The sequence below is a fragment of the Sebastes fasciatus genome, chromosome 12, assembly GCF_043250625.1.
Source record: "Sebastes fasciatus isolate fSebFas1 chromosome 12, fSebFas1.pri, whole genome shotgun sequence".
Classification (NCBI taxonomy): Eukaryota; Metazoa; Chordata; class Actinopteri; order Perciformes; family Sebastidae; genus Sebastes; species Sebastes fasciatus.
The window spans coordinates 988718-1002589 of record NC_133806.1 but is presented as its reverse complement, the minus strand read 5'-3'; the positions used below and the strand labels follow the sequence as shown (position 1 = coordinate 1002589).

General features: G+C 44.7%; 1 protein-coding gene across 1 annotated transcript in view; it reads left to right on the top strand.

Annotated features, from left to right (window-relative positions):
• LOC141778308 (eukaryotic translation initiation factor 3 subunit H) overlaps positions 1–11470 on the top strand; it is a 66154-nt gene extending 54684 nt beyond the window's left edge. The window contains exons 7-9 of the mRNA XM_074652489.1: positions 2731–2851; positions 10620–10752; positions 11197–11470. Coding sequence (XP_074508590.1) covers positions 2731–2851; positions 10620–10752; positions 11197–11291 — 349 coding nt within the window. The 3' untranslated portion in view covers positions 11292–11470. The remainder of the gene's footprint in view (positions 1–2730; positions 2852–10619; positions 10753–11196) is intronic.
• Positions 11471–13872: the final 2402 nt, after the last annotated feature.

Below are 13872 nucleotides of genomic sequence, written 5' to 3'. Positions count from 1 at the left end.
CGGAAATTTCCAAAAAGGGAAACAAGCTGTGAAATGTGACAGAAACTCCGTTTGCAGTATTCGACCAGACACCTTGTGTACCGAACATCCTGCAACACGAGAGGCTGCAGGCTGGCCTCCAGGCTGAATATCTGATCACTCACATCAACACACACCTCGTGCAGGTGATATGGATGTTTGAGAATAACATTATAAATCATCAGCAGCAGTGTTCATACCATTATCTGCATGTATGTGGTCACATTAGTTGTATCTCTCTGTGCAGCTGGAGGGCCTTCATCTATATGTGAATGTAATTAAAGTGGGTTGATGGCAGCCGGATGTTAAGCTGATAGGATCCTGCTGAGTGGCTTCAGGGTGTGCATCTATTTTACATATATGGATGCTTAATTTTATGCACATGAACGTAATCCTGTAGTGTTTTGTTATACTTCTTGCATTTCACTAATACTTTCTGACATTTATACTAAGAATGTGAATCCATTAGTAGACTCGTATTTAAATACTGGCAGTTTTTATAGTAACTAATTGTAAAAAGTGCAAGAGTCAGAACTACAGTAACTTTCATTTAAGATTATAATTAAATTTCATCAGTCAGTTATGTTGCAATTTGTGAGTTATAATACCGTAGCAATTCCCTTTTTAATTTATTTCTAATCACCTTCATAGCACCAAGAATACTAAACCTGAAGCTGCTGAAATGAATGTTAATATTTAATACTGTGGAACCCCCTAAGGTAAATATTGTACACACATTGTTCCAAGTGACACACGAGGACGTTGAGTTCTCCTCGTAGATGAAGCCTGCAGCGGCACGGAGACAGAACAAGAAGCTCTTTAACATTTGCTGTACTTCTAATGTCAACACATGTTTCACTACACCTCAGTCAAACAGCAGGGGGGGGTGAAGCTTTAAATACACAAGAAGCTGGCTCAAATTGACAAGGCAAATGTGTTAATGCTGGTTACACTGCAGCTCTTTTCCCAGTGGTGCCGATACCGATGGTTACTGGTAATCCTTTCTAAACTTTGCACAGTCTAAGAGATCGGTAAATGATGTCTTGACAAGATGATTTTCTAGCTTGCAACAGATGAAGAGTGTGAGGAGCCAGAAGAGGAATATTGATTTATAAAATTGTTAATTGAAAAATCTTCCAGAGGAAGAGAGGAAAGCATCTAAAATCACCCAAAACACTCTCCACACTTCCTCCACATATTCACACAAACAACAACACACACTCTAAACAGTTGCAGTGTACACACAGCCAAAACATACACGGCGCTGGCAGTCCTTGCGGGTACAATTGGCATTTAAATAAACATTCAGAATCTGTTTTCCCACAGTACACGCTGCATTATGTAGCACCCAAAACATTCATAAAAGAAACAATATCATTCCACAGAGGGGAGATGACTTGAAGTAGAGCGCTGCGGCCTTGTCGAGGTTGAACTTAGGGCGGTAGTGAGTCATCGTGTTAAAAACTGGGGCTCGTGGGAGGAGAGAGAAGGGAGGGGGATACTGCTGGAGTCGTGTTGAGTGTTGTCAGTGTTGTCAGCATGGCAGTGTTGGGAGAAGATGTGGTACCAGAGCAGAGAGACAAGAGGAAGGGTCCTCATGTCTGAGTACTCTAAACCCCCCAGAGACAAGTTTCATGTCAGAAGTCTTTCAGGATGCATAAAGCAACATCTCCAGTGGGAGGTGAACTCAAACATTAGGTCAGAGCAGATGGTAAACATGGACTGTCGAAAAATGTGGATGTGGCATTTTTCAGACTGCAGCCACAGGTCTCTGAAGGGACGTCTTAAAGCTGAGGATAGTGCCGTTCTCCATCTGTAGTGGTTGCTGCATGACGCTGAGGAGCATCCTGTGGTTTAGTGTCAAAGGAAGGAGGATCCGTCCGTCTGTGGTCTCTTCTTCACAATGAAGAGGTTGTTTGTAGCTGTTGCTAGATTTGAGCTGTCAATTGATTAAAATGTTTAATTGCGATTAATCGCAAATGAATCACATTTTTTATCTGTTCAAAATGTACCTTTTAAAGGGAGACAAGCTTTGAGTGTTTGGTTGGTCTGGACTGGGCTACTGTAGAAACATGGAGGAGCAACATGACAGACTCCGTGAAGAGGATCCGCTCCCTATATAGATATAAAGGACTCATTCTAGGTCTTAGTTTCAGGTGATTATACACTACTGAAAACACTGTTATGAATATTTGATTTCTGCTAATAGACCACCCAAGATGCTCCACACTGTTTCTTTAAGTCAGTCCGTTGTATCTAGAGTCCACAACCATGAAATGTGGACAGACTCTCGTCTGTGTGGGCGTCGCCGGCTGTGGCTCCGGAGGTACAGCAGGTTTTCACTAATCCCAGAGTTGGCGGTTGGATGCTCGGCTCCTCCTGTCCACGCGTCCTTGGGCAAGATATTTATCCCCAATTTGTTCCCGATGGTCGGGTCAGCACATTGGTCGTTTGCTGCCATCGGTGTTTGTGATTGTGTGTGTGTGTGCGTGCGTGCGTGTGTGTGTGTGTGCGTGGGTGGGTGCGTGCGTGCGTGCGTGCGTGCGTGCGTGCGTGCGTGCGTGCGTGCGTGCGTGCGTGCGTGCGTTGGTGAATGCTTTGGATAAAAGTTCCATATAAATTCAGTGAAATTCAGAATAACATAATGTAGAGTTTAGGGCTGAATGACGGCAGCAGAAGCGTGTGATTGACACGCTGACGTCTTTCTTCCAGCAACCATCTGGAGAAGAGTCTTCAGCTGCTGATGGACCGAGTGGACGACATGAGCCAAGACATCGTCAAGTACAACACCTACAGCCGCAACCTGAGCAAGCAACAGCAGCAGAAACACCAGGTAACTCTCCAGCACGCACGCACACGCACACACACAGGCTTTTCATGAGCTGAAGCGCACACACCACCTACACACACAATGAGCAAGCAGCAACCTCAGCCTACCAGCACGCATATAAGACACAAACATATTACACACACACACACACACACACACACACACACACACACACACACACACACACACAGATGCACCTGCAGACACGAACCCAGCAGGAAGACAGCAGGTATATTTCTCTCTCAGCCTTGGACACAACCAGTTGTAGCTACAATCACAGCAGGCAAGCAGCAAGCACCCCGTAGCACGCACGCACGCACGCACGCACGCACACAGAAATATGGTACTTCAGGCTCACACGTTAATGTACATGCACCCACTGAGGACGACCCAAAGTAACTACAGTAAACAGCAAAGGTTAAAGATATAGAAACATCTACTGATATCTATAACTATACTCAGATTGACACTAGCGATACCCGGTACCGATACCAGCAGGTATCGGTTGGGTCGCCGACATCACCACAGACCCCTGGCGCCTTTTACGTGGGCCGAGCCCCGCCTTGGGGGCACGGCGCGGTCCGGGGCTCACTGAGGACAGTCGGCCCCGGACCGCACCGCCTCACTGGAAGTCAAACCTCAATCTAGGAGCGGAGGAGTGAACAACTCTGTGTTTCTGCTACAGATCTTCCACATCGCCCCTTTTTAAGGAACAAGTCCAGCAGAGCAATAAATGTAAAACTTCAGATCATCAAATGCACATTATTGACTTCATCACTTTAGTTTTATTTTTTAAACCTCTTCTAATGGTTATGATAGTGGTTAGAATGGCAATTGATTTGGACATTGGACCCAAATTGGACAGGGTCCAAATTCTCTTCAGTCAAATGGGGTCTGGTAGAGTTCAGCTGTTCTGCTGCAGGTCTCAGTACTCTGTATTCCTGTTGTTGTCAGGAGAGAAGATCAGATGAGCACACAGATTTAAACACACAGATCCGTCACTCAAACTGGACCTCCGGGACCATACTTCATTGTCTCGCCTTTACCTGAGGCAAACTCCCCGTCCGTCCGTCCGTCAACTCAGCCCTTTTGGTGGTTTTAATGCAGGGCTAGTTTTGGTCTGAACTAATATCAGAGTGGATCTGACTGGTGCGTCATCACCATCACCGACGTCATCAGGAGGAAAAGGTGTTTTTTGAGGCGAGATCAAGAACTTGAACTGTAAAGTGCAGGAAATATAAGACATATATCGCTACTCTTTTATGCATTTGGGGCTCCGGTCGGCTTTCTGTGGGTCTGTTTTGGATCCAATATACCGTCAGAAAAACCATCCAATCACCTCCACCGTCAGTAATCAGTAGCCTCGAGCTAAAAAACACCGACTGGTTTAAAAAGTCATTTCTGTTGTTTTGAGCTGACACTAATGAGATAAGCTCGACTAATCCTAACCCTCAAATATCCACCACAGTGTTCATCCCTCACCTCGCTGCAGCTGCTGACACGCGCCCACATCAACATCAGCATCACTTCAGCTTCAGACACACTTCTTCTCCTTCATCTGCTGCATCATCTTCCTCCCAAGGAAACGGTCATTTCCATCTGTGATCCAGTCATTTCTTTATCTTTATGTGAGGTTCAGGTTAAATACCCCGAGTCATGCTCAGACACCGCCCGTCTTCAAATAGCCCCGAGGGAGAGCCGATACACACCGTACGGACTCACTATTAATACACACCGTACGGACTCACTATTAACACACACCGTACGGACTCACTATTAACACACACCGTACGGACTCACTATTAATACACACCGTACGGACTCACTATTAACACACACTGTACGGACTCACTATTAACACACACTGTACGGACTCACTATTAACACACACCGTACGGACTCACTATTAACACACACCGTACGGACTCACTATTAATACACACCGTACGGACTCACTATTAATACACACCGTACGGACTCACTATTAACACACACCGTACGGACTCACTATTAACACACACTGTACGGACTCACTATTAACACACACCGTACGGACTCACTATTAATACACACCGTACGGACTCACTATTAACACACACCGTACGGACTCACTATTAACACACACCGTACGGACTCACTATTAATACACACCGTACGGACTCACTATTAACACACACCGTACGGACTCACTATTAATACACACCGTACGGACTCACTATTAATACACACCGTACGGACTCACTATTAATACACACCGTACGGACTCACTATTAATACACACCGTACGGACTCACTATTAACACACACCGTACGGACTCACTATTAATACACACCGTACGGACTCACTATTAATACACACCGTACGGACTCACTATTAATACACACCGTACGGACTCACTATTAATACACACCGTACGGACTCACTATTAACACACACCGTACGGACTCACTATTAATACACACTGTACGGACTCACTATTAATACACACCGTACGGACTCACTATTAACACACACCGTACGGACTCACTATTAATACACACTGTACGGACTCACTATTAATACACACCGTACGGACTCACTATTAACACACACCGTACGGACTCACTATTAATACACACCGTACGGACTCACTATTAACACACACCGTACGGACTCACTATTAATACACACTGTACGGACTCACTATTAATACACACCGTACGGACTCACTATTAATACACACCGTACGGACTCACTATTAATACACACCGTACGGACTCACTATTAACACACACCGTACGGACTCACTATTAATACACACTGTACGGACTCACTATTAATACACACCGTACGGACTCACTATTAATACACACCGTACGGACTCACTATTAATACACACTGTACGGACTCACTATTAATACACACCGTACGGACTCACTATTAACACACACCGTACGGACTCACTATTAATACACACCGTACGGACTCACTATTAATACACACCGTACGGACTCACTATTAATACACACCGTACGGACTCACTATTAACACACACCGTACGGACTCACTATTAACACACACCGTACGGACTCACTATTAATACACACCGTACGGACTCACTATTAATACACACCGTACGGACTCACTATTAACACACACCGTACGGACTCACTATTAACACACACCGTACGGACTCACTATTAACACACACCGTACGGACTCACTATTAACACACACCGTACGGACTCACTATTAACACACACCGTACGGACTCACTATTAATACACACCGTACGGACTCACTATTAATACACACCGTACGGACTCACTATTAATACACACCGTACGGACTCACTATTAATACACACCGTACGGACTCACTATTAATACACACCGTACGGACTCACTATTAATACACACCGTACGGACTCACTATTAATACACACCGTACGGACTCACTATTAATACACACTGTACGGACTCACTATTAACACACACCGTACGGACTCACTATTAATACACACCGTACGGACTCACTATTAATACACACCGTACGGACTCACTATTAATACACACCGTACGGACTCACTATTAATACACACCGTACGGACTCACTATTAATACACACCGTACGGACTCACTATTAACACACACCGTACGGACTCACTATTAATACACACTGTACGGACTCACTATTAATACACACCGTACGGACTCACTATTAACACACACCGTACGGACTCACTATTAACACACACCGTACGGACTCACTATTAATACACACCGTACGGACTCACTATTAATACACACAACCGTCCTTTATTTTAATGAGGAAGTGAGAGTCCTCTGTTTTTATTCTCTTACTGTACCGCTGAGACACATCACACACTCATACTTCATTTAGAAGCAGCAGCAGTAGCACTTTGTAAAACACACACACACACACACACACACACACACACACACACACACACACACACACACACACACACACACACACACACACACACACACTCTCCACCTACAAGCACAAACTCAGCCAGAAGCGCCAAAAAGACCAGAACAAATCGTACACACTCAGATGAAGTCAGCCACGTACCATCTGCAACTACAACCTCAGCCAGATGCATCATAAACATTTGGCACAGCATGCGAACACACAAACACACACACACACACACATTACCCAGGCAAATGGAAGCGTAGAGGCACAAGGTTACTCCGTGATGTGCGTGTTCGAGTGCGTGCGTACACCTACGTTCAAACAAGCACATCATTGTGTCATGGAGTGGAGATGAGGGAATGTCTGAAGTGTTGATGATAATCCGCGCTGACTCATCATCATCTCTGCTGACCGCCACGGCCGAGTTCACACACACATCAGACAGACTTCCAACAAACGTGCATCTATGAACGCAGCAGGTCGTCCACCGCATGAACACAAGGCAGTCACAACCTGGGCCACGGAAAACGCACACACCTACGTAGACACACACATCCCCGGGTCTAAAACCCACACTGCAGCCATTATGATCCATCATCCCCCCCCCCACTGACCTCCTCATCATCGCAGCCCGCCACACACACACACTCATGTCACACACAATATCACACAGTCAACCTCTAATGGTTCCTCTTGTTCCACGTGGTTCTCTGCAGTGAGCGAACACAGAGACGCAGAAAGCGAGCCTCTGTTCCAGCGTTCACACGTCTCCAGGACTCGCTCCGTGTAATCTGCTGCTATTGACCCAGCTGCTTCCTGGACAAATGGAGCCTTATTAATCATCATAGAAAGTTGCACCGCGCTCAGAGAGGCTCCATTTTTCATTGAGAGCTCTCTAAATCTGGTAAATAGCAGGTTCTCGGGCACAATCTGTGGCCAAGTTAGTCTTTGTAATTTATGTCTCTCTCAGCTGATTTATTCATCTTCTATTTGACTCTTGTCTTTTCCCATCGACGGAAGCAGGCGACACTTTGCAGAAGATTAGGAACGGAGCGATGAGTTAATCTCATGAACCGAGGAGTCATGATTCATGGTTAATGATACAATTCAGCTACCATTAGATGACTCAGCAATATTTTCCAAGTCATTATTACTGAGCCATATAATTATTTTTGATGTATAAATAAAAAATAAAAAACAGGAAAGGCGTGCCAAGTCCTGGCTGAGCGTGTATCTGGTTGAAGTGGAAGCTAAATGAATACAAAGCCACCAAGAAGTCTACGGCAACTCGGTGTGACCCCCCCCCCAGCCATAACCGCGCACAGAGTGTGCAGCCCGTTCAGGCCGTATATCGCCGCTCCGTCACGCCCCTCGGCATCTGATACCACGAGCATTATACATCGAGGGACCAACATTGAATGCCGTGTGTTTACAAGCAGCAATCGACAACGGTTACATGGATACCTTAAAAAGAGAGACCTGATCCGAAGGGGACCCAAGGACTGTTAGACCAGATCGGTGGACCCAAACCGACCCCAACCGAGAGAGAACACCGAGACAATCAGCAACATGATGCAGTTAGAAAGCTGTTTTATTATAAAAGACCAACAGTATAATAATAATAATAATAATAATAATGGTAATAATAATGATAAAAATAAAAATATTATTAATAACAATAATAATAATATTATTAATATTAATAATATTATTAATAACAATAATAATAATAATAGCCTGAGAAAGTTGTGGAAACTAATTCCAAAAATGATAGAGAAACTAATAATGTTCTAATTACTGTAATATGTGTGAATCAACCCAAGAAGTATTTGTCCTATAATAGAATGTTTTCCTAAAATACTTCCTCCTGTGGTGATGAGACCTGGCCTGATTAGACTGAGTGCCGTTTGGACCCGGTCCGACTCTGGTCTCAGTTCCTCAGAACAGAGCGCTCCTCTAGTCCAGATACCAAAATTAAAGCCAAATAGCACATTTCCAAAAACACCCCGTCCCCAGCATGAGTGCTGGTGTTTCCAGGAGCATGCTGCTTCTCTGCAGCAGCAGCAGCTCCTGGAAGGACGGAGGAGGAGGAGAAGGTGGAGGGTAAAATAAATACACAGAAATCCTGCTGCAGTCTGAAAAGAACTGTGACGTGGGACGGGATTATTATCCACCAAGACAACAACCTCAAACATAAAGCCGGCGCTACGCAGGAGGCCAGACCTCCATCCAATTCCCCCTTTCTAACCGGACCTGAGAGCTGCTGCTCCTTCACAGTCCCTCGGCAACCTGACAGAGCCGGAACACTGAGAACAAGCAGCGAAGGAGCTTTTCTACTAAATGCTGACTTGAAGGAGTTTTTTATATTTGTAGTTAATTTAGATCAATTCAGGTTTTTTTTTACCTTCACTTCTACTTCTAATGGGGGGGGGGTAAATAGTTTTTAGGCATTGTCTATATTTATATATGGAAGGTGGAAGTGCAGAACTGTTTTTGTTTGCTTGTTTCTAAAATTTGCATATATTAGCATTTTGATTATGCACAGTCATGCATTGGCAGGCAAAAAAAACCCCACCGGAGGAGTCATTGAACAAATAGTTATCTTTTATTTATCGTTTATCTCTAACGTCAGCTTCAGTCACCCGTACAGGTGCATCGTGGGATGTGTGGTTGAAAGTCGTTTTTCCTCCTCATCTGCCGCAGCCTCCCTTCCCGCCGGTCTGTCCTCCATCTTTGCCAAATTAACAAGGCTTTTAGGATCTCCAGAGACCCGACACCTCACTGATTTACTGACTGTCAGCCCGCCACAAATCACTCCATCCCTGTCAGCACTTAGAACTCCTCTCTCTCTCTCTATCGCTCTCACCTCTCTCTCTTTTCATCGCCGTCTTTCTTTACAGCTCACTTCTGTCCTGTTACTGTTTCCATTGTCTGTCTTTCCTCTTTTCTTCTCACTGTCCGCTGATACTTTCTACATCCTCTCTTAGTATGGATGTACCGATACCGATACTGTGCTCATGAACTCTCAAAACGGCTCTGATACCACGGCTCCGATACCACTTTACAGCAGCGTGACGTTAACCTCTCGTCACCATGTTTAGGGTCCTATCGCTCACGCTCCACCTCCCCGACGGTGCGGGCGAGATGGGTCGGTGGTGCGCCCGACCCCGCTGGGCCGGGATCCCACCTCAGCCGGCACCGGCCCTCACTTTGATTGCGCCACAGGGTTTTGCTTGTACCCTCTGACCCGTGCGTGCGTTAGACTCTTTGGTCCCTCTTTCAAGACGGGTCGGGTGGGTTTCCGACATCGCCGCAGACCCCTGGCGCCTTTTACGTGGGCCGAGCCCCGCCCTGGTAGCCCGACGCGGTTGGGGCGCACTGAGGACAGTCCGCCCCGGTGACACTTTGTCCACTTTGCCGTGTGTCGCTCACACCCTCCAGCTGGCTGTTAACGAGGGTCTTTAGACACAGAGAAGTACTCGTATCGGTACTCGGTATCGGAGAGTACCCAAATGTACTTGTACTCGGTCTGAAAAGCAGTGGTATCGGTGCATCCCTATCTCTTAGTACATTTCTCTTCTTCGTGTTCCCGACTTTCTCACTTCGTGCCTTTCTTTCCTCCCACTCCTCGCCGTCCTGACGTCATTGTTTCACCCTTTTCTCTTCTCCTCACATTCTCATCCTGTCCTCTCTCTCGCCTCTTGCCTCCTCCCTCTGCTTCTCTGTCCACTTTCTCATTAACCATCTATTCCCTTTTCACATTCCTCTCTCTCTCTCTCAAGGCTATTTAGTTTGTATTTTTTTTCTGTGGTCTCTAATGCCCCCCCCTCTCTCTTCCTCTCCCTCCAGTACCTCCAGAGGCGGCAGCAGGAGAACGCCCAGCGACAGAGCAGAGCGGAGCCGGCGCTGCCTGAGGAGGACATCAGCAAAATGTTCAAGCCCCCTCAGCCTCCACCGCGCATGGACACGCTGCTTATTGCAGGTACGCACACATTCACACACACACACACACACACACACACGCACAACCTCCTCCACGCACGGACAGCGCCCGTCATCTCGGAGACCCCCCCCTTCTCTCCAAACGCCATCAGCCGCCTCTGCTCCCCTCGCAGGAGCTCAGGTTCTGTTTTGTAATTATCTCCGTCATTATCTTGAAATTACATTAATTTAAAGTTTATTGACTCAATCTCCAACTCGCCCGCCCCTTTCCCCCCCCGCCGCCGCTCTCACGCTGTTCGGCTCCCCCGCCGTCTGACAACATTCTGATCCTTCCGTTTACTCTGTTCCCCACTAATTCGATGTTTTGCTGCTGTTCCCCCCCCCCCCCTCTCTCTCTCTCGCCTCCGCCTGTTTGTGAATGTATGTATATTTCTGTGGGTGTGTTTGTGGGGGCGCGTGGATGCATGTGGCTCCTCTCCAACAGGGCAAATTAACAACTACTGCCAGAACGTGAAAGAATTCACCTCCCAGAACCTGGGCAAGCTGTTCATGGCCGAGGCTCTCCAAGGACACAACTAGAGGAGAAGAAGAGGGGGATAAAGAAAGAAAGACCACCGTGAGGACAACTGGAGGAACGCAGCGCCTTTATTTGTTTTCTAAGAATTTACTTATAGTTTTTAAGGCTGACTCCATCTTGGACACAAATTTATCTATGAAGATCTCTTGATTTTGATTTAAATAAAAGTCTTGCATCTGGACATCATCTCTGTCTCCGTATATGTTTAGTATTTAGACTTGGGAAATGTTTCGCTGTTCAAAAATGGTTAGTTTTGTACCAGGGCTGTCAGTCATTAAAATTTCTAAATGAACCTTAAAGGGAGATCAGTCCAGTATTTAATCCTCTTATCAACATGGGAGTGGACTAATATGCTGCTTTATGTAAATGTATGTATATATTTATTATTGTAAATGAATGAACACAGATCAATGACAGATATTGATCCAGAAACCCTCACAGGTACTGCATTTAGCATAAAACAATCTGCTCCAATCATAACATGGCAAACTGCAGCCCAACAGGCAACAACAGCTGTCAGTGTGTCAGTGTGCTGACTTGACTATGACTTGACCCCAAACTGCATGTGATGATCATAAAGTGGGCATGTCTGTAAAGGGGAGACTCGTGGGTACCCATAGAACCCATTTACATTCACTGATCTGGAGGTCAGAGGTCAAGAGACCCCTTTGAAAATGGACATGACAGTTTGTCCTCTCCAAAATTTAGCGTAAGTTTGGAGCGTTATTTAACCTCCTTCATGACCAGCTAGTATTTTTCCTACCTTTTTTTTTTACATTTTTAAACATTTTTCTGACTTTATTGGACAAAAGCCCTCACACATTTACATATCTGGAGGTCAGAGGTCAAGGGACCGCTTTAAAAATGACCCTGACAGTTTTTCCTCTCCAACATTTAGCCTAACTTTGGAGCGTTATTTAACCTCCTTCACTAATAGCTAGTCTGACCTGGTTGGTACCGATGAAAAATAAATAAATGACGTTAAAACAAGTTTGCGTTATTATGGCGTTAACTTCGACGGCCCTCTTTTATACTCAATATTAATATTCTAAAATGTGCACACAGTACAGAATAATAAAACAATACGATGGTACTTCCACATAATTTTATTGCTACATGCTTTTCCGTCTTGCAGTTCAAACGTCGAGCAGGTGGAACCAATTACTGGTGAAGTGTTGGCTCGCATGGTGGGAACAATGATACCCTCGTAAACGGAACCGCACCAGAAGAATCAGCGAGAGCTGAGCGTTAAATGAAATACTGGCTCCATGACTCAGCCCCCGACCGTCTCGCAGCACTCAATAGACTTTTGATTGTTTTTTTTTCCAGAAGTTAAATTGCACGACACACCAGAATCTGCCTTTTCTTCCACACAGGTAGCAATTAGCACCTGTTTGTTTTTTGGATGCATAAATAAATAAAGTCCCAATAGTGGGATTTGGATGGAAACAGACTTTAGTTGTCGAGTTCTCGAGGCAACATTTGAAGAAGGAACTGCAGGTGGACCGAACCACAGACTGAGAGAAACTGTCATCAGCTCCAGGTTCCTTTGTTTTTAATGTTGTGACTGTAATTGCCAAAAACAGATAAATATTTGGTAACACAATTTTAGAGAAATTGACAACAGGGGAGCCAATTAAGTGTTTTCTCAAGTTTATTCCTAAAAATACACAGGGAGTAGATGTTGAGGAATAAATCAAAGCTGCTTGTTGTTGCTGATGAGTCGTGGTTAAAGATGAACATCACAGAGCATTAACATGATGAGAGCTGTCAGCTCTCACTAGAACGTGGGAACATCGTTTGACATCCATCTGGAGTGAGATGTAAACAGAGAGATGATTATCATGCAAGAGTTCTCTCTCTTTCACTCAGTTATTCTCACATTTATCAATCGTTTATTCTAAATCGGGTCAGCAACCCACAGTTTAAAGTCTAAGTATATAAGTCTAATGCAGTGAGGGTCAAAGAGACAATGTACTACGGAGTATTAGGACCACATTGAGGGAAACAACATCTGAGATTTACACAAAGTCATAACTTTACGAGAAAAAAGTCGTAATATTACGAGAATAAAGTCATAACTGTGAGGAAAAAAAGAAAACACATAAAATTACTACTTTATAATATTATGACTTTATTCTCGTAATATTATGACTGCTTTAAACTTCTCTCGTCTTCACAGTTCATTTTTAGGCTTTTTATGACTTGATTAGTTGAATAATTGAGCAATTGACTTTATTTCAGTAGAATAATCCACTCAGTATCAATAATGATTTAGTGGGAGTCCTGGGTACATGTACTAAAGGGTAACTTAGGTATATTTCAACCTGGACCCTGTTTTCTCCTGTTTTTGTGTCTAACTGACTAATAAGGAAACAACTTGTGATCCAGTGTGGCTGCTATACATTGGGGCAAGCTGACACCGTCATTTATGTCCACTAAAACTAAAACAATCTTTTTATCGTGCCAAGGACCCCTAAATAAATAAACATTAATAAAAATAATTATAAATACAATAATAGGCTACAAAATAAATAAATGAAACAAAGCGTGGATCCGTTTGTTGTGTCATTAATCGTTGAC